The sequence below is a fragment of the Megalobrama amblycephala genome, linkage group LG20, assembly GCF_018812025.1.
Source record: "Megalobrama amblycephala isolate DHTTF-2021 linkage group LG20, ASM1881202v1, whole genome shotgun sequence".
NCBI lineage: Eukaryota > Metazoa > Chordata > Actinopteri > Cypriniformes > Xenocyprididae > Megalobrama > Megalobrama amblycephala.
In genome coordinates this window covers 3289311-3312147 of record NC_063063.1, presented here as the reverse complement: position 1 = coordinate 3312147, position 22837 = coordinate 3289311, and the positions used below count along the sequence as shown (strand labels likewise).

At 35.9% G+C, this 22837-nt stretch overlaps 1 protein-coding gene across 1 annotated transcript; it reads left to right on the top strand.

Annotated features, from left to right (window-relative positions):
- Nucleotides 1-5523: 5523 nt before the first annotated feature.
- Nucleotides 5524-16552, top strand: sstr2a (somatostatin receptor 2a). The gene is given in 3 exon segments (XM_048170381.1): nt 5524-6044; nt 9700-10144; nt 10146-16552. Coding segments are annotated over 2 exon segments (1140 nt in total). The 5' UTR covers nt 5524-6044; nt 9700-9763; the 3' UTR covers nt 10905-16552.
- Nucleotides 16553-22837: the final 6285 nt, after the last annotated feature.

The following is a 22837-nucleotide window of genomic DNA, read 5'->3' as shown; positions in this document are numbered from 1 at the left end:
GTGACCTCAGTTGTAACGGTCGACGGTGACGTCACGTGCATACCCTCTATAGAACGTTCCATTGCAACACCGGCGCCCAGCAGCAGCCCTCCGTTTACGCGATTTTGCTGACTCGTCGTCCACTAGTTTCTATGGCAATATCAGCTGCTTTGTTAAAAAAAAAAAAAAAAGTACATTAAAGCTGAAATCCAACCTGACTGATGACATCACTGAATAAAATACTATTGCTAGTGACCATCAAATCCTTTTAACAGTTCATTTTACAGACTTTTTTCACAAAACCTTTGCTCTCTAGAAACCCAGTCAGTTTGGGTTAAAATTCTTTAAAATCTAGTATTAGCCTTAGGCTTAGAAACACTGAATTAATAGCAACATATGAAATTAAATTAAGGACATGCATCAGAAAAATTGGGAATGTTGGACAAGAAATATCTGAAACAGCTTGATTTTGCAGTGTTGTATAATGTCCGTTAAAGCAAAAGTGGGAATATGCGATAACGGACACAGCAATGCATCATGTATTATAAGATCGTTATGTTTGTAGCGTGATACATTAAAACGTACAATATATTTCAATTCAGACCTATTACTATTAGCCTATACTCCATAGGTCTGAAATATATTATTCGCTGCAAACATGATGATCTTAAATTTATTCATTATTAATTTACTATTAAATGTATAACGTTGCTTAAAATGGAAATACTAACTACGTTACCTCAGATGGATGAATGGTTGGATTCCACAACTGGTAAAATAAAACATATATAAGACAATACAACATTTACTGTAAGAGGCATACAACTTAATTTAAAAAACTGTTCTATTGCGCTTCTGATTTGGTTGTGAAATTCGTCGATTTTGGGTGTGTAAGATGTGAAGGATTCTATGGTCCAGTTAGTATTTTCACCCCATAATGGCGGCCGCGCTACCGGAGCGCCATCTAGTGGCTGTTACCCAAAAAATATCAGAGTGTCACCTCTTGGGTTCTATATTATTTGCTCTAGGTATAACATTCATTCAATTCACCCCGATTTACCTGTTCTGGCCGGTAGGTAAAACTGTTTGTCCGTCGTAATTGACTCAAATATTAAAACAGTTAAGACAATGAAATCAAAATGATCCATTCCTATTTTTATGGAAACTTGCAGTATCTGTGCATCATTTTTAATTCATGTGCCTCGTAATCGTGAATCAAAATAACTTCCCCTCCCTCCTGCAGCGACATCTGTGATGAGAGGGATTACTGGCACGAGGGCGGGGCAACCTGTCACTCACATGAGATCCACCAATAGCAAACCACAACCATTCAAACAATTCCCTATTAGCAAAATCAAGTCCCGCACTACGTTTTTTTCTTGTTCGAGAAGCCGTTTCACTCGGATATATGGCTACTTCACAATATTGGAAGAAAAGACTATTGCAACTTCAGAAGAATCAGAATTAGCTTCATTGCAAATGTTTGAACACACAAGGAATTTTTCTTAGTGCACATATACAAATACAACAACAAGAGATAAAATAGTAAATAAAATAGTATAAAGTATAGGTTTAGTCATAACCCTTTTCTGTTCCATACCGACTTTAAATAATAATATTAACATTCAGCAAAATTGAGGACCTGTCTGTATTCTATGCAGATTCCTGTGCAGACTGTTCTATTTAACACATCTAAATCCCATTAATTTTTGACCAACCCTAGCAAACCCCTTGTGTTGAACTGCGAGCCCTAATGCAGTTCACTCTTCCTGCTGAGTTTCCAAATGCCTTGTGGGCTCGAAAATAAGCTGTCTTACAAACATGTTTCACATTCTCGATATAATTGATTCAATTTGTGAAGAATTTTGTCATGAACATTTCCATCATCCAATATTTCACCCCACATCTCAAATTGGAAATGGCATTTTAAACATTTGTTGGAATAAAATGACACACTCCTTTGGAAATTAAAGCATTTTATGTATCCTAAATACAAACTAATTAAATAATATGTTCACACTTTTGAAATAATTCGACATAATTACTTACAAATTATGCACAATAAAAATATGATGCACAAAAAGTGATATTTTTTTCACACATTGCATCTCATAATTAGTTTCAAGCATGCTCTTCACTCACATTGTTGAACTTTTTTGTCCACTTTTTTTAAGGGTTTGAATAAAAGTGTTGTTTGCTATTTGTGTAAAATTATAAATATTGAAATGTTTTATGATTAAATTGATTTTTGGGGGTACATTTTTACATTTTAAGATTGACACGTCTTTTGTGCAAGCTTAAAATAATCGAATATGTTCATAAACATAATTGATAAAGTCATTGTAAAAAGTTTCCAAGGCAGTTTTAATGTAACCTTCACCTAACAATAAAAATTTTAATAAAAATCAGCAACTGGAGCATAGTGCCCAAAGCTAAAGGAACACAAAAATGCTTTGCTTTCTCATTACTAATGCACAACCCTCTCTCTTTGTTTTAACCATAAACCATTCCTGACAAGGATTTTTCCTATTTCTATTACTTTTGTCAGCTTGAGGAGAATGTTTTTCCTCTCACTGTTGCCTTGTTCTTGAAATATGAATTGTATTTAAAACAGTATTTCTGAGAACGCTGCAACCATCCATTTGTTTAGAGCTCAAGTTTAGAAAATAAAAGGCTCTCAACCACTTATCAAATATAATGGATGTTCTTTCTTTTTCCAAGCCTACTTGTTTCAGTTAAATAATTTATCATTTTGATTTATTTAGCCCGTTTTGTCAAGTTGCGTCTGTTTATTATCATTGCCACAGTTTACCTTTCATCAAGGCTTTTCATGACTTATCAGCCATTGACCTTTAACCCCATATATTCAGTTCCTGCTCTTGCTAAGTGCCGTCAGAGGTGAAGGCTCTCTGCTGTGTTCACTTCTCTTCCTTTAGGATTGAGGATATCAGTTCTGTTAGCAGAATATGCTATAACCATTCTCAGGATTCAACCTGGATTTCTTTTTAATATTATTTGTCAAGCAATTGAATCTAGTGTACATTTACTGCCTGCAGTTTTCATATAGAAGAGTTTTAGGGTCATATACACTTAATTTTGTCTAAGGTTACAAACATTCTTCAAAATATCTTCCAACAAAGAAATGCATACAGGTTTGGAAGAATTTGAGGGTGAGTAAATGATGACAGAATGTTCATTTTAGGGTGAACTGTCCCTTTAAGAAACACACTCCTCACATGATAATGTGAACTGGTCATGTGTTGATGTATATTTTTGACCAGATTAGATTAGTTAAATTAGTTTCAGCAGTTATTTGAAACAGATTTAAAGGCACACTATGTACATTTTCGCCACTAGAGGTCGCTTATTCAAAACAAAAGCGTAGCTTTATGACGCCTTGATTTTGCAGAATCATGGGAGGTGTCGTCTTCACCTCACAGCCGGTGGAACAGAATCGGGAAGGGACTCAGGCAGAAATCATGTTCATGGATGAGAAAAGTTGAAAACGTTTTCAATTAATGGAAATTTCGCTGTTATTTTGTTTTCAAAGAAGAAAATGCAAACGGTTGTACAGTGCAAACTCTGCCTTCTAGCTACGAAAACACTTTCTTTATCAAAGGACTAAAACAATAATCTGTAATACCATACTGTAGCCACTAGATGTCTGAATAGCCCTTTACACACACACACACACACACACACACACACATATTATATATATATATATATATATATATATATATATATATATATATATGTTTATATATATATATATATATATATATATATATATATATTTTTTTTTTTTTTAGGGCTGTGTATTCCCAAGTTGTGGAAATGAGACATGATTGCTTAGTTTTAATAGTTTTTAAAAGTAACCAAAATGCTAAACATTAAAATGAAAGCAGAACAAACATGAACAGAAATGTTTGATCTGAGCTTGTTCAGTTTGGTTATGATCTGATGTCACTTTTATATTTTTAAGCTATAAACAACAACGATAATAATATTGCAATAGATAATTCATCAGATTTGTAAAATATTTTCATTGTTGAGACCCATTCAAAAGTATGTAATGCGTAAAATTTAAAAACTTGCAGAAATTGAGAAGAAATAATTAAAATTAAATTTAAAAATGCATTTTATTTACAGTAAAGTTGCCCCCCCCCCATTTCTTTCTTTCTTTCTTTCTTTCTTTCTTTTTTTATACATGTGACCATGAAGTAATCCAAAAGTAATCAGATTACATTACTTTCTTATTGTGGTACTTACGTTACTGAGTACTTTTTTTATGAAGTAATTTGTAACTGTAACAGAATACATTTTTAAATTAACCCTCCCAAGCCTGGTCACGGTTAAATATGGTACTCGCGGTAAATCAGTAAAACAAGATTTAAACAATAAGACTGAATGTGTTCAGCTATATAACATGATTAGTTTTCTGTTGATGGATGTATCCAAACAGTTGCTCAACTGTCTAATAAAACACATAATATATTAAAGTGTCTTTGGTGTTTCCATGGTTTCTATAAAATAAAACCGGAAAATGAGGATAACGCAGATATGATGTCATTGATAGGCGACACAGTCCATGTCCTGGTTAAAATAGCTTATTTCTCTGGATTTAAACATTCTTTGGGATAATGTACACAAAGTCAGCAAAATATATAACATCGTTCTAGTGGATTTTGGATATTTTAATCCAAAGATTTTTACATATTGTGCCTTTAAAAGTGTGGATTAGATTCATGCATGCACATAATTTGATTGGCAACACAAGATTCAGTTATTTTATATGTCTTACCTCTTCTGATGCCTTTTATGGGTGATTGTCACATGACAAAGATGGCAGATTCCAGGTTGCACACTTCCTCAGGGTCCTATTCCAGTCGAGGAACTCCCATTAAAGGGATAGTTCACCCAAAAATGATAATTCTGTCATCATTTACTCACCCTCAAATTGTTCCAAACCTGTATGAATCTCTTTGTTCTGCTGCACACAAAGGAAGATATTTTGAAGAAAGTTTGTAACCAGGCCGCTTTGGGGAACCATTAACTTGAAGAAAAAATAAAAAAAATACTATGGAAGTCAATGGTGCCCAGAACTGCTCAGTTTCCTACATTCTTCAAAATATCTTCCTTTGTGTTCAACAGAACAAAGACATTCATACAGGTTTGGAACAACTTGAGGATGAGTAAATGATGACAGAATTTTCAGTTTTGGGTGAACTATCCCTTTAAGATGATCAGGAATGGTAGGTACCAAGTTTTTATAGTGTCATTTTTACACCTTGGTTTCAATAAATGGTGCAAGTGCATGTTCATAATACCACATCAAATTCTTTCATCTCAAAAAATGTAGGGAAAATTTGATTTCTCATGATGTGACTCATTTAAAGTCTCTGAATTTGTTCCCACATGATGCATCTAATTTTAAACATCTTTTTTGGGGGATTCATATAAAAAATAATTTTGACCCCTGCCATATTCCCGTATCCTTATCAAGACCACACAGCAAAAACAACTGAATATAGCCTTTCACGTCGTTTAGATTAATGCATCTCCACTGCGCAGGATATATAATATCGAGGAGGCGGGAAGCGCGCGCGCTCGGCGGACCAGTAGCTCCATCTGCACGCGGAGCGGGAAGCTGCACTCACACTCGGTCTCGCGCTCCAGCAGCACACGCGCGCGAGGATCTGACTGACATCGTTGCGCTCTGACTGAAAATACCAAAGGAATTCGACTGCAGCCACTGAAATTTCGTTTTCATGACTTAAATTTAAAGTTTGTAAAGTTTAAGTGCGACATTCGCTCATAAACGTATGTTTTAGTGTATTTTCTACAGAAATAACGGTTATTTGTTATCTGAGGGGAACTGCCGGTGTCCTGACGCACAAACGGACACGCGCGGGCTTATCAGGAGGTGTCAAGTCCGAGTGTCGTTTATTCTTAGTTGGATTTCGCACTTTCTCGAACAGTTTTCGATAATATTATGGTGGCCAATGGAAACATGTGAAGCTATATTCCAGGAATGGATCTCCAAAGATGTCCCATAACTACAGGTAAATCTTTAAAGTGAAATATAGACATCAGATAAATGTCTTTTTACAGCATGCTAATTCACATGGCATTTTATATATACGATTTAACATTATTATTTGGGGGAAAAAAAGTATTTATATAAGTAGGCTACAAATTGTTAGGTAAAAAACGTGTTTAAAATAGTTGGATCAGTTGAATGTTTTAGCTAATGTCAAAATGACTTTGTTTCCTAACGTTACTTGCTATAGCTAATAATCCATTATATATCGCCTATATTTTATATAATTTATTTAGACATGTCGTGTACTTGATAGAATCATAGGATATTTAGAGAGGATATTTAATTGTCTATTTCCCTTACGAAAATTAATCATGGTGTCATTATAGTAAAAGTGTAGTAACCATGTTTTTTTTAGCTAATTGATTATCATTTATATAACCACAGTTATACCACAAATACCATGGTTAAACTATGGTTAGAGTAGCAAAGCCATGGTTAATTTGTGGTTACCATGATTTAACTATAATAACCATGTTTTTTTGGTTTTATTTGTAGTAAAACCATGGTTAATTTTCGTAAGGGTATTTAAGCAGACCGATCCATCATTGAGGGTTTAGGAAACTCTAGTGTATGATTTGATCTCAGTTGGGTTTCTGTAGTGTTTTCTCTGTGAAGATGCTGTGATATTGTGTGGGATGTAGATCGACACGATTTGGAAACGGGAGAACAGCACTGCAGTACTTCACTGTTATATTAATTCATGTATACGAGGCTTGGATGAGCTGTGCAGCATAATTAATTTGTCAGACTATCTCTTTTGGGTCGAATATTCATACTGTTTGCTCAGTAAAGATCAATTAAACCAATATTTGCTAGGGCAAAAGTCAATGATCTGTAGAAACCAGACAGGCAAGGTAAAGTCCTTGTTTATCCAAAGTTGCAGATCAGACCTGTAAGCAGCATGTGACCTTAAAATTGCAAGTATAATGGATCCATAATCAGATTCGATAGGCTTGTTTATGCATTTTGAGTGACCTGCATTCCATTTTCACCTGATTTCACCAAATGATTACTTGAATAACGCTTTTATTTAAGCAGAACGGATATAAATCCAGTCTCACAATATTCAAATATATCAGAATTCACTTTTCTGTTGAATGCATATTACACCCCATATTGCAGTGATTGTTTGAGATTCATGGTTGCTCCATCCATGTGTCTTTCTCACTCACATGTGAGTAATGGGATTCCCAAACTTCAATATGCTGACGTAATCCCGTTTAGGGAGTAAACAACCATGCACATTTACACTTGGTTGCATCACAACTTGTATTAGTCTCAAATGCATGATCAAGTGAAAATAGTTATGATTTAAAGTTAACTGAAAATTTCGATTTAAAAAATGTTGTGTGCATTTGTATCTCCTGAACATTGAGTCTGAAATCACACAATTCATTCTACTACACTCTAAAAAATTAAGGGTCTTTATGAGTTCAACAGTTCCTGCCCCCTTTTTCAGCAGCGCTGGTTCCAGAAGTATTTTTTCCCATGCATTTTCCCCATAGGGATTTAAAAAAAAGTCTTTATTAAAGAGTGATAAGTCCAAGCCAATCAGCTACAAGGTGAATCATAACATTACAAACTTTGATTTGAAGCAAAACATTTTTTGAAAATCAGACAAAAATACAAAGGTACAAGACGGCTTTAGTGAGGGAAAGAACTACAATCCCATGAAGCACTGCGAACAGCATAATCAAATTAAAAACGATAGAGAAATCTATTGGCATCTGGAACCTTTAACATTCATTGAACCTTTCCATTTAACAAAAGATTCTTTATAGTGGAAAAAGTGTTTGTAACATTATGAAAGAAAAAAAAAGTTATTTATCCCATGATTTACTCACCCTCAAGCCATCCTAGATGTATATGACTATCTTCTTTCAGACGAACACAATCAGAGTTATATTTAAATATATCCTTAGTCCTCAAAGGTTTATAATGGTTGTGAATGAAAAACAAAAAAAGCATCCATCCATCATAAAAGATATCCATATGACTCCAGGGGGTTAATAAAGGCCTTTTGAAGCAAAATGTTATGTTTCTGTAAGAAAAATATCCATATTTAAAACTTTATAAATTCAAATAACTAGCTTACTGCGCACATCGATTTAAAAGTATAAAATGAGACATTTTAAAGAGAATTTGTTGGAGGATTTTGATATAAGAAGAGGAGAGGAGTTTGAGTTTGTTGCACAGCCCTATTTGTTTGAACCGTGAGAGGCGTCTAAACTTATGATACTCCTGCATCCACGTCATACATCACGTCACGGGTTACTCATTTGGCGCAATTCAACTTGCGCATTCTGTGTCATCCGCCGGAAGCTAGTTATTTGAATTTATAATTTTTTAAATATGGATATTTTTCTTACAAAAACCCATCGCTTCGCTTCAGAAGGCCTTTATTAACCCTCTGGAGCTGTATGGATTACTTTTATGATGGATGGATACATTTTTTTTTTTTTTTTCGTTTTAAAATTTGGGTTCCCATTCACAACCATTATAAACCTTGGATGACTAAGGGTATTTTTAAATATAGCTCAGACTGTGTTCATCTTAAAGAAGATATACACCTAGGATGGCTTGAGCGTGAGTACAATTTTTGGGTGAACTATCCCTTTAAAGGATTAGTCCACTTTTAAATAAACTTTTCCTGATAATTTACTCACCCCCATGTCATCCAAGATATCATGTCTTTCTTTCGTCAGTCGAAATGAAATTAAGGTTTTTGATGAAAACGTTCCAGGATTATTCTCCTTATAGTGGACTTCAATGGCCTCCAGACGGTTGAAGGTCAAAATTACAGTTTCAGTGCAGCTTCAAAGGGCTTTAAACGATCCCAGACGAGGAATAAGGGTCTAATCTAGCGAAACGATTGGTCATTTTCGCATTACATGCAATACATCTGTATATGCCTCTATAAACACAAAATATCGCCTTGAATGTGCTTCCGCATTCTTCAAAACTCTTACGCTGTATGTCCTACGCCTTCCCTATTCTACTTACGGAAAAAAACTAAACTGGCGCCGCGTTCGTTCTGTAAGTTGAATAGGGAAGGTGTAGGACATATGGCGTAAGCGTTTTGAAGAATGCGGAAAGCGGAAGTACATTCAAGGTGATAGAAGCTGCACTGAAACTGTAATTTTGACCTTCAACCGTTTGGAGGCCACTGAAGTCCACTATAAGGAGAATAATCCTGGAATGTTTTCATCAAAAACCTTAATTTTTTTTCGACTGAAGAAAGAAAGACATGAACATCTTGGATGACATGGGGGTGAGTAAATTATCAGGAAAAGTTTATTTAAAAGTGGACTAATCCTTTTCAATTTTCAACCAAAAATGCTGTTTCTTCTCAGGCATCTCTCTGAAAACCCCCTTTGGAAAACCATTTTTAAGAGTGTAACGTGGAAATCAGATCTACAGTCCACCATTAATGCTCCCAAAAGTCTTCAGTTATGCGTAAACAATTACATTCACATGCGACATCTCAGAATTTGTTTGGATTAGATTACTTTCATTCGAGACACAAAAAAAGGCATATGTAGATGTGACATTATCGAAATTTGCAAATTGGTTGTTAACTCATATTTCCTTTTTTTTTTCATAAATGCCCATAGGTTTCATATTAAACTGTGGACTCTATCTTCATAAGCCTTTTCCCGGTGAATAAACACTGCCAAAATGGACACATGGACGTTCATGCCCAATTCCAACCTGTCCCTCCCTGACCGCTTGGTGAACAATAGTTTCTTCCCAGGGAACGAGTCTGACTTTGGTCTGGAGATTTACCCTCACAATACCACTAACCATGGCTTCGACCAAACAAGTTCAGTAGTCATCACATTTGTGTACTTTGTAGTCTGTGCGGTGGGACTCTGTGGGAACACGCTGGTCATTTATGTCATCCTGCGCTACGCCAAGATGAAGACCGTCACCAACATCTACATTCTGAACCTGGCAGTGGCAGATGTCCTGTGCATGCTGAGTCTGCCTTTCATTGCCATTCAGCTCTTGCTGCTCCACTGGCCCTTTGGATCCGCGATCTGCCGTGTTGTCCTAACCGCTGGACTCCATGAACCAGTTCACCAGCATCTTCTTTCTTACGGTCATGAGCTTTGATCGCTACCTGGCCGTGGTGCATCCGATCAAATCCACCAAATGGCGAAAGCCGCGCATGGCCAAAACCATCAGTCTGGCCATGTGGAGTGTGTCTCTGCTGGTCAACCTACCGATTATGATATACAGCGGCGTGAACGCCAAAAGGAACGAGGCTCGGACGTGTACCATGTTGTGGCCGGAGCCCCAGAACACCTACTACACCGCTTTCATCTTCTACACCTTTTTCTTGGGCTTCTTCTTGCCATTGATTGTCATCTCCATGTGCTACCTGCTCATCGTCATAAAGGTGAAATCCTCCGGCATGCGGGTGGGCTCCACCAAAAGAAAGCGCTCCGAGCGCAAAGTCACCCGCATGGTGTCTATCGTGGTGGTGGTGTTCGTGCTGTGCTGGTTACCTTTTTACGTATTCAATGTGACCTCTGTGACCGGAACCGTGCCCACCACACCTGTGCTGAAGAGCACCTTTGACTTTGTGGTGGTGCTCGGTTACGCCAACAGCTGCGCCAACCCCATCCTCTACGCCTTCTTGTCGGACAACTTCAAAAAGAGTTTCCAAAACGTCTTGTGTCTGAAAAGAGTAGGTGGCTTGGATGAGATCGACCGCAGCGACAGCCGACAGGACAGGACTCGAATGGTCAACGACGTCATGACAGAAACGCAAAACGCCGCACTGCTCAATGGAAACCTTCAGACCAGCATCTGAAACAGCTGTTACATGAAATCTTAATTTTAAGACTGCCTGTCAGAAACTACATCTAGGTGTGCTAGGAGAGATTTAGTATTTAAGATCAACATTAAGTATCAAACTTTATCTGGACATTTTTAGGACATCCGCATGTCTTAAAGTGGTCCATTTGGAGGAGATCCTTTTGGAGAGCTTGATCTGATTGATCTCATGTATTTAAGCGATGAATGTCATTTACTGTAAATAACTGTAGTTGCTTTGTTTGGTGTTGCTCTCTGAATTATGAAGTTATTGTGTTTGTTATGTGTGTATGTTCACTTCAGTGCCAATATTGTCTTTAAGAGATAATACCGCCAATTCAAGATCATGGCCCTCATTAGATAAACATAATTTCGCTCTCTCAAGCCTTCTGTGGAAAGACGAGGCCAAGCTTGTTAGAGGCTTCTTATTATTCAAGGCTTTTTGTTATGATGAATGCAAGATGAGTGAGTGATGTTGTTATCCAGACTGAATATAAAAAGGTCTCCAAAATCTAACAAAATATGATAATTTCTGTGGCCTATTTATTTGTTGTATATTTAGTGAATTATGCTTGTAATATCTTACCAAAACCTGATGGTTGCCATCTTGTTTACATTTACAAAATCTTCCCCTCATCACATTTCGCCTCTGGTTCCCAGTAGAGTTTTATTTTGGTAGTGGAAGTGTACATAATGTTCAGTGGAGAGGGGGAGGAGAAAGATGAGCTCTGTTACAAAACTTAGTAAGCTGCCTACCTAATCAACATTTTCAGGCATCATATGCTGGTCCAAAAGGTGTAGGCAGCAACATTATATTGCCTTTTAAGATACCTCCTTTTGGCAGCATTTATAGTGCATCATATGTATCCATCATGAAAAAGGCACTGAAAAAGCATCCAACATAGTTAAGTCTAATTAAAATCGACTAGTTTTGCATACTTTTGGCCCTGTTTACACTTGGCATTAAGATGCGTTTTGGTCAATCAGATGGTGGACGATGCTAAATACCGGTGTAAATGGGGTGTAAAAAGTTTTGAGCTTGTCTACTTTCGACCACTTCCAGAGGTAGTCGGAAACGCATTTAGCCGGATTGCCTTCATAGTGTATACAGTCATGTGGTCGAATGTGATCGAACAGTGCAATATACCGCCTACTCTTCGCCTACTGAACTATGGGAAGCATGCTAGTCAGACTGTATTTAAACTTTGTCGGCCTAAGTTTGGTTTGAAGGTGAAAAATGTACCAAGCACAGTGTTCTCTCACCATTCCTGATTTCTAACACACACACAGACCTTCATATTCGTCATCTCCGTGCGCGTTCATATGTAAATTGCACAAGCTTATTTTGTCCATTAGATAGATAGAGAAAGACGGTTTACTCTGATAGTTATGAATGGGAGAAACTGCAACGCTCAATATGGCGGAATAAGTTCCGCCTTCTAAGTAAAAGAGCCAATCGCTGATTGATCAAGTCATGGCTGCCCTTAGAAACTCTACCTGAGACTCACGCTTAGGACTGCTCATGCGCATTGGCTCATCTAGCCTGAAAAATAAGCTTTTTAAACACTATTTAAGCTATTTTAATATGTTATTTAATTGTGAGTTGGCCAAGCAGTTTTGGAGATTTCAGGAACCCCACCATTCAAATAGATAGGAATTGAAATAGCTGCCCGGAGCCGTTGCAAATATGGTGGCCGAGTGAACAGATATTCCTTGAAAGGGACTTTGATTAGAAAGATTTGAAAAAAAAAAAAACATACATTTACACCCCCATACATCGTGTCCTAACCAAACGCGATGCGATAAGATTCCAGCAACAATTTGTCTGTCCACACCAGACTCGACGCGACTATGAGACATGATAAAGTCAATCAAAAATCACAGCCAATCAAAAGAACGCATGGGTGGGCTCCCAACAAATTTATGAATATTACTCCATTTTAACATAATTAAAAATACATACTGAGTTACTGAAACAATCTTTGTCATATAATACACTTGTCTGTTTACAATGAGTGGACAGTTTGAACGTTCTCGTTTCCTTTTATTTATTTCGAAGATCTTCGGTAAATCGTCCATTGTTGCTTTCAGTACGGCTATAAAAGACACACTAAATTATATTCAAACTCACATTAGACACTTTTAACATTAAATACCTGATATTATCATTGCCATACTTTGTGGTGTTGTTCCAGCCGCGACGTCACAGAAAAATAGAAACCGTTTCTAAAATAGATTCATCGCGTTTCACTGTCGCGGCTAGCTAGGACAAAAACTTTGGCCATGTTCACACAGTCAGTTTTTGGGATTGACAACCGCATTTACTTAACAGGTGTGAGCCTCGAAATGTCTCGTTCACACAGCGCGAATATTCCGAGAATGCGGTTGTGAGTCCTGAAAATTTACGGGTGTGAGTTCAGTTATAGAATGCGGTTGTCACTCCCATAAATAACCATACTGCGTGTGAACGTAACCATATTAAGGACTCAAATAAAGGACTGACAACTGTATTCTGCTGCTGTGTGAACGTGGACTTTGATTAGCATGTAAAACATCGCGTGTCATGGCGTCGCGTCATGTCTGGATGGACTCTTCCCTAGAAGAAATCAGGACAGAAGTGGTTGAAAGTGGACAAAAGAGAGGATTAAAACACCAGGTGTAAACGGGTATGTGCCTCCCTCGTCCACTTGTGATCCGATCGTCCAAAATGCATCCTAATACCAGGTGTAAACAGAGCCTTTATGTGTTGTGTTTTTATGCTTAGAATATTGTTGCCAAATTGTGAGTTATGGCTTTAGACGCTCACTAGGTTTTGAAATAGCTAGACCTTTTGTAATTATTATCTGACCTGGAGAAATTTTATTTAGAACTTTTTCTAATTCATTGAATTATGAAGTGTCACGGCCGGCTCAGTGCCGCGACAAATGAGGGAGGCAACGAGAACAACAGTGAATCAAAGAATATTTATTAACAAAATTAAACTTACAAAATCATAATAATTAACATTGAAAGTAATGCTAAGGGCAGCAAACAAGTAATGAAAGTAATAAACAAACATACCAAACAGGCCGGCCAAACCTAAGAACCCCAAACTAAACTAAAACATAAAACAAACGTATAATCACAGCGAAACAACCCAGAACTAACGAAAACAGAGAGTAACAGAAAAACGGCTAAATCAGAGGACCAAAAACTCTTATATCTTACTCTGCAGGCGTTTCAGATAATGAGTACCTCATAAGTCCTGCCCCACAAGCAAAACACCCCCCCTTAAAATAAACCCCCTTACAATCATCCCGGACGAGCCCCCATATTTGTCACGGCCGGCTCAGTGCCGCGACAAATGAGGGAGGCAACGAGAACAACAATAAGTAACCAAAGTAACCAAATAGCCATTGGTTGTACTAAACTAACATTCATCAGCTGACAAATGAGATGCAAATCAATCCTTCTCATTCCAGCTGTTATACAAACAACCTTTTGCTCAGTCAAACCAATGAAGGTCAAGGGGGCAGTGAGACAGACAATGATGACGGAGTTCATTCAACAGTACATTATTCATTAAAGTATTCAAACAAGTGCACAGTCGTGCAATTCCTCTTGCCAATGTTGAATATACCTCATTATAAAACATAAGATGTTCAGCCTTTATCCATCATTGTGATGAATGCACCCCGTCACACTAATGTGGAAGCATCAACATGGACTGTTCAATAGTGACGATGAATCGCATCATAACAGCTGCTTTACATTTGTATCGCTCGGAGGACATGAAAAACAATTAATTATAAAACGATGCTACAAGTGCCTTAAAGTAATCACTCAAAAAGACACACAGTATGAGAGAAGCGTAAACCGTGTGCTTTCATTCATTCATTCATTCATTCATAGAGCTTTAACAATAAACCCTCCACCTTAATGTACAATCAATTCATCTACTATTATACACTTGTAAATAAAAGACTAATTTTAAACCCCTAAGAGCTGTATAATGTGTAAATATTGAGCTGGCATCGACAGAACATATTCAGCTCTCACCCATTTGAGGGGTTTAGAACATTTTAACATTTGCGAAGGGCTAAAACAGTTCAGACTGAACTTAGTCTGTCCGACTTCTGAATCAGATCTGCAAGTGCATGACGCAAGGTGAATGAGTGCATGTTTGGAAGAATACACAGTATTTTCTAGGATCAAAAACAAACATTTTGAAACCTGAGGAAGTATTGATGACAGCAAAGAGGTTATCGCAGTATTCGTCCAGTACTTTGAGTTCAGTTCAATGTGCCTTTGACTGTCAGGCAGCATAGGAAGTGTGTCAGTGCGTAGTGCTTTAGTGTTTTATCTTATGTCAAGTTGTCTATAGTTCTCTCTCTCTGATGGTGTGGGCACAATATAGCATTCCCTTTATATTAATAACACATTTCAAAGATGTCCTTCACTCTTCGTCATACCATACAGCTGTGTAATCAAGCCTTGAAGAATGACTCACCGCTCATATTCTTGAATAGTTGCTTAAAATGAAGGTTGTGTTTTGTATGCTGCTTTTCTCCTGCCGTGTATGTGTGTGTCCGGGATCATTTTAAGGACGCAGCTAAACGTCATGCTGTGTCTGTCATTCCCCTGGTTGCTAATCTCCCACAGCTCAATTTTTGCCCATTTATTTATTTTATATATCCAATTTATTACAATCCACCCAAGCGGAATAATCCTCAGGTCTAATTAAATGATTCTTCAAACACTAATACTGTCAGGTTATTTGTGGAGAAAGCACAATTGTGTTTTAATTAAATTTTAGAGGCACAGCAGGCTTTCTTTAAGTAGAGAACATTTTTTTTTTAAATATTTAATGGTCTTGTTTATTAACATTAGTTAATGCATAGACATAAACTAACAATGAGCAGTTTGTTTATTAATATTGGTTAGTTCATAGAAATAGAATGATATTGTTTGTTTGTGTTAGTTCACAGTGCATAAACTAATGTTAAGTTGACATAAGATTAATAAAGGCTGTAGAACTATTGTTCATCCTTAGTTAACTAATGTTAACAAATGAAACCATATTGTGTACCTTTTAAAACTTCATCCAAAATGCAAAATAATGCATATTACCAACTTGTAATATTATGTTATTTGTGAGGTGCAAATAAGTCATATTATAATTAATAACATAAAGTTGTATGTATGCATTTGTGTTTAAATGTGTCTGGAAATGATCAATTAAAAGAATCCCCATATATCAGTGAACAAACATATTACAGAGAAATCAATCTTATGTTTAATCTTGTGCATTCTGAGTCAAATTTAACCTTTAACAAAACTGACTAAATACTGTAATGACACATGATAAAATCTTGATGTATAAAGATGATTCTTCCCCCTTTTTCCCCTTCTTTTCTTTTTTGCAAAATGTCTCCCTCTGTTGTCCAGTTTGGGGTTTGATTTATATTTTAAAAACCGAGGACGTGTGTTGGGTGGCTTTATATCTTTTGGCTTGTATATGGATTAAGCATCATGTTCATGACCTGTAATTATTGACAATTGTGGAGAAATGTGTGATCAAGTATCCCCTTTTTCAGTGTTGTTATTGACAAGTGCATTACATTCATTTACCAAACAAATAAAGACTAATGTGTCAACACTGCTCAATTTGACTTGTGTATGTACAATAGTATAGTACTATATATACTTTTTATTTGATCGATATACAGCAAAAACAGTAATATTGTGAATTATTATTTCAAATAAATAGTTTCTATGTGAATAGATGTTAAAATGTAATTTATTCCTGTGATCAAAGCTGAATTTTCAGCATCATTACTCCAGTCTTTAGTGTCTCATGATCCTTCAGAAATCTCAGCTGCTGCTCAATTTGGTGTCCAAATATTAATCATGGTTCTTATTATTATCAGTGTTGAAAACTGTTTTCATATTTTTGTGGAAACCGTGATACATTTTATTTTTCAGGATTCTTTGATGAATAGAAAGTTAAAAAGAACAGCATTTATTTGAAATGAAATGTCTTTACTCTCACTTTTGATGCATCTTTTCTGAATAAAAGTATTACAAAATCTCACTGACCTCAAACTCGTGAACGGTGCTATATATAATTATTTATCCAGATCAAAGTAAAACTTGCATACTTCACATATAACATAGTTTTTACAGAATATGGACATGTTTTTTTTGTAAAATATGATCAACAATAAATACATGAAACATCAAATGAAATCCCATGGTGCCTTGTAATGAAACTTGATCGTATACCTCATGCATTTCTCTGTCTGACACACAATGAAACCAAAGACATTAATTAATGCAGCGTTTCTACAAAATGAGGCTCTGACTGTCATTTTGAGTCAACAGGTGTGGGTACTGAGTGAGCTCTTCCTGCGCTGAGCCACCATCTGTCTGTGTGGTTCAGCTTCACTGCTCCAGAGACCCTGAACCCCAGTGACACACTGCACTGTCATGCTCACCCAGACCTTTTAATAGGTTTTCTGCTGGTTTCTGTAGGTTGTCTAAGAAACACACTCGTCTACGTGAGATCTATTTAAAAGAACTGCAGGTGCACGGATGTGCTCAAATGAGTGTGTGATTAGTTTCGGCTTGAACACAACAACATGACTCATTTTATTGTCGATTTTGTGCCCCTATATGAAATAAAAGAATGTGGGGAAGGCTCTTCGTGCTGTCTGCAAACATCAGTGACACGAAATGAGTCGAAAAGATGAATGCAATGGCTGGAAATATTCATCTTTTGAAACAAAACTTGAGCAATGTGTCCCCAGAGGATTATGCATCTTCATTGTAAACCTGAGTCATCTGCGCCGCGTTGAACAGTTTCTCTCCCTCCGAGTTCATCTACTCATTTAGTTCATTTAAGCACGAGGGCATTCAGTTGGAAGATCATTTGTTTTAATGCGTCTTTTAAAAAAAAGAAAAAGAAATATGCCGCTATGTTTGACTCATCGTGATTACTTGAAACATAAGAACTTCTACTAGCAGTGTTATCAACTATTTTCAAAGGAAAGTAGCTGCCTTGTTGAAAAAAAAAAACAGCATATGCTGGTTAGGTATGTTTTGAAGCATGACAGCTGGTTTGAGCTGGTTTAAACTGGTCAACTGGTCCTAAGCAATTAGCTCCAGCTCAGGACCAGCTTATGACCAACTAAGGACCAGCATAAATCAGCTCAAACCAGCTGCCATGCTTCAGAACATACCTAACCAGCATATACTAGTTTTTTCAACAGGTTGAAGCCTGCTCAAAAAGTCGCTAGATGACATATAATGCGCCAACTGTTTGAACGTTACATTTCTCTCCTAATCCAAGCTCACAAGCTGTATACAATATCATTATATAGGCTAGCCAAATTTCCAATAAAGCTCTTCTCATTTACGAATTTTCTGCCAGACAATGGAAAGAGTACGATATAGTGACTGACTACATGTTAACCAGCAGTTTTAAAAGTGATACTTCACCCAAAAATGGAAATTATCCCATGATTATACACTACCATTATAAAGCTTGGAAGAGCCAGGATATTTTTAAATATATCTCCGACTGTGTTCGTCTGAAAAGAAGATAGTCATATACACCTAGGTTGGCTTGAGGGTGAGTAAATCATAGGATAATTTTCATTTTTGGGTGAACTATCCCTTCAAGTCAAAAAGTATTATTTCACATTGTTAAAACAACCTACATTCATTCATACTAGACGTGCCAATATTCGGGAATACGATATATGGGTGATTCTTCAATTGGGGGCTATTTTGCCATCTTACATTTTGATGAATGAAATTTGGTTGAATTTTGTTAGAATTATGTCATGACAATGTTTACATGCTTTGATGTAAAGATATAATAATGGCCACGACTGAGCTTAAATATAATTTGAGTATTTTATATCTATTTGCCAACTGGCACTGCAAAACGTCATTACCATCACAAGATCAAAAAGTATCATAATGCAAAGAATGTATCAAGGAGATCATTTAAACTCATTTATCTTGTAAACATTGTTAACCTTCAACAATACGTATAAAAAAACAAAATGTTTCCATTCAGCGAATTACATATATTTTCTTGTTCTTACCATCAAAATGTGTTTTTCTGTGTTCATCAAAGCACACTTTTGTTTAATTTCTGGAAAATTAATTTTAGATGTTTTTTATTTGAATAGGTGGATGAGTATTTCATTAGGCTTTTCATGTAGCACCTCAAGATTGAACATACAGTTTTAAAGGTATGCTTTCTGTAAATTAAGCAACGTGGCGGTAATGACATACTGTTCTGGTAATGACATAGTGTTTTGGTAATGACATAAATGAAAAGTGCACTGATACATAAAGCAAATTTAAAGGATTAAATAATGACTTCTGGTGAGTGTTGTTGAAAGAAATGGACAGATGTGAGGAGATATATATATAAATATGACACAACCATCAACTTGAACATGTTTATTTCAATCATGAAGAAACCATACAATATTTTCTAGAGAATCAATTGTCACAATGGGATAAAACAGCATAAAAATATCCTTCAGAAACATTTCATAACTATGACTATTACCATTAGGTGAAATAAAGTTTTTAACATAAAAGTTTAACATAAAAGTTTTTAACAGAAAACATAAAAGTTTTCAAACTCATAAAAGTTGCATTGGGTTAAAACTAACAATGCATATAATGAAATGTGTTTGCTTTCAAACATGTATTTGAACATTCAAAATGTGAATTAGAGATGATAAAGGGAGATGGATGGGATGTGGAGAGAACGCGATACTGGGCCCTGGTTTCAATGACAGGCATAGTGTAGTCACTCAATGAGCAAAGTGTCCTGAAGATTAACTCCAGCCATGCCATTGTGTGTCATGTGGTGACCCAATGTTTTTGCTTAGGATCTTGCTCATGGTATTAAAATAAGCTAATTTAATTTCATAAAGAATTGTCCTTGTTATAAAATTAGGTTTTATTTAGAATTTAGACTTTGCACTTTTCCTGCAATATAAATTAGGGCCTACTGACAGAAAAAGAGGTAGTAAAAAGGTTGAGGGAGAGAACACACTAGTTGACCTAACATGAACATCCAGAACTATATATCTCCACGGACCGCCCTCTTGACACATCTCTTATCAGACATCTACTGGCAGCATCATGTGCCTTTTCGTCACTGGCTGAGGTGGTGGGATAAGACCCAGAAAATCATGTGGCTGATACCACAGAATATCATCCCTCATAGGCCAAAAGTAGCGGTTCTGGCCTACACGACTCATAGTTTTAACAAGAATGCAATTCTCTGCATCCACATCTTGAACTATTCCTGGATATACCTCCCTGTCATATTTCACAGCACACCAACACCCTTTCAGTTGGTCTGTGATTTCAGTGTTTTTTTTGTTTTTTACTTTGGGGAGTCTAGTTGTGAAAGCCGCCCAGAAAGCCTAGTGCATCTCTTTTTGTATTTTTCCATTTTTTTCTGGGCCATTTGTAGCTTCTTTTGGATAGCAAAAAGATCACGATAGACTTTTGCTTTATTTGCCTTAACTTTCTTACGACCTCTTCTGCTAGGAGTTTCACGATTTGCATTTCCAATGTTCTGACCTTGTTGCACTGGAGATCTTGGGGGGGGGGGGGTGAAGCTACATAGTGTTGTACTTCCTGTCGAATTTTGTCATTGGCTCTTTTATTGTTTTGGTTAACTCTCCATTGTTTGCGTTTCTGTCTTTGCTCCCGTTTTGAAAGTTGTGAGATTACTTTAAGCTTTCCTGTTTCTTTTCTTCTTTTGTATCTTTCCTTTTCTCTGTCAATGTACTGCTGATATTTTACAGGATCTTCCTTCAATTTTTTTCTATAATCTCTAGACCTTTCAGCTGATTTCTTGGGAGCCATTCTGGTTAAAAAATAAGAAAAAATAGTTTTAGGAAGTACGGCATCTCATTTAAGTTTCATTGTAAAATAACACTATTATGCTTCTTTAACTTAATTTATAAACAAATAATATGATATAGATAGTGACACAGAACATGTCATTACCACCATCACTTGTCATTACCATCACAACAAGTTGTGTGTTGGTAATGACGTGTTGCGGTAATGACTTTTTTTTTTTTTTTCAGGAAAAAAAGATGCTAGGTCATGGATTTGCTAACATCACTCAACAGCTAGTACAAAAAGAACTTTAAATACACATAAATCATGTGAATATATACATATATTTATCAAAATATTGCTGCTACAGCATTTATGGTAATGACGCTGAATAAGTCTACTCCATGATCAGAAGGAATTCATGATTAAATTACTTACTTTTTCAGACATCAAATGTCACTGTTCTTCCATGGCTGACATGTGCTCCCCTGCTGGTCTTCATTTCCATGGTTACATCATAAACAAGTCTTACCCTCAAAAAAATCCTTGTTGTAATCATAGACTGTCGCGGTAATGACAGTATTGTTGTGGACAATACTAAATTGTTAAAAATATTCACAAATTGCACAGATATGAACCCAAATTATGCATCAAGTGCCTTTTTAAGTTACTGTTTAAACATATATTGTGATTTTTTAATGAACTGTTAACATTTTATCACACTTTCAGAGCAGACAAGTTTTAAAGTCTGGGTTGGGGACAAGGCTTGAGTAGCCAAATATTAGTGATGAAAACATTTTTAAAAATGGAAATCATACTGATTTTAGTGTATAACATTTTTTGGTGGTGCAATAAATATTATTTGAAATAACTAAACTATTTATTTTATAATATAGTGTTTTTAACATGAATGTATAATCTGGGGACATAAAAGTTCCCCTAATTGAAGAATCACCCATATGATGATAATGAAAATGCACTATATTGTTACCGTGGGCACTTCAAAATATCGTGAATAATTATTTATTACAAATTATTCAAATTTTTATAATACATTTTAAGAATACTTTCCCCAACAACCGTATAAAATGCACAACACCGCTGTATTCCTCGTCAAAGGACACGCACTCAGATGTAAACAAGCCAAACGTGCACGAGAAGCTCATGAGACGCGCTGAATGAAAGTGCACGTTCACTCTCTGACAGCAGAGGGCGCTGATGGAACAGCCGAAATGCAGCGGTTACCCTGGAAACCCCATAAACAAATCAAATGCTCTACTGAACAGTATCTAAAATGCTTCAAATAGCCATTTAGGTTTTTTTTGTATTCGCAATGTTGTTCATCACAGCACCAAATACTTAATACTTAAAGACTTAAAAGGCTATTTATTTTCAAACTTAAACATTTTTACATTTTAATCTGGACTATAACATGCCCTATAATGATTGAAAATGTTGTGAATATTTGTTATTATTCAGTAACACTTAGTGGCATAAGGCTTCATTAGTTAACATGTTAATGAATTATTACCAAACTGACAATGAAAAATACTTAGAAAGCATTTATTAATCCTAGTTAATGTTGATTTCTTAGTTAAAGTCTAATAACACTACTAAAAAGTTGTAACTATTATTTAATGGACCTGAGCTAAAACTAATGATCAGTTGTATTTTTTAACTAATATTAACAGAAAATAATAACTTTTGTAACAAAACATCCTTAATCTTAGTTAATGCATTAACTAACATTAAATAATGAGACCTTATTATAAAGTGTTACCTGTTGATCTTTATAATTCCTTTGCACTTTAATCTTTTTTAAACTTTTTTTTTGTGTATTGCGTAATGTATTTAAATGTTCAGAGTTCTTTTTGTTATAAAAAAAAAAGAGTTTTTAAACCTGTTATATGACAACACTTTTTATTTCAATATTTTCTTATTTCAATATCGTGATAATACCGTGTACCGTGATAAAAGCTTCAGCAATTATCGCAACATGAAAATTTGATATGTCGCATGCCTAATTCATACCCACAAAACTAAATATGAGTTAGAAAGAAATAG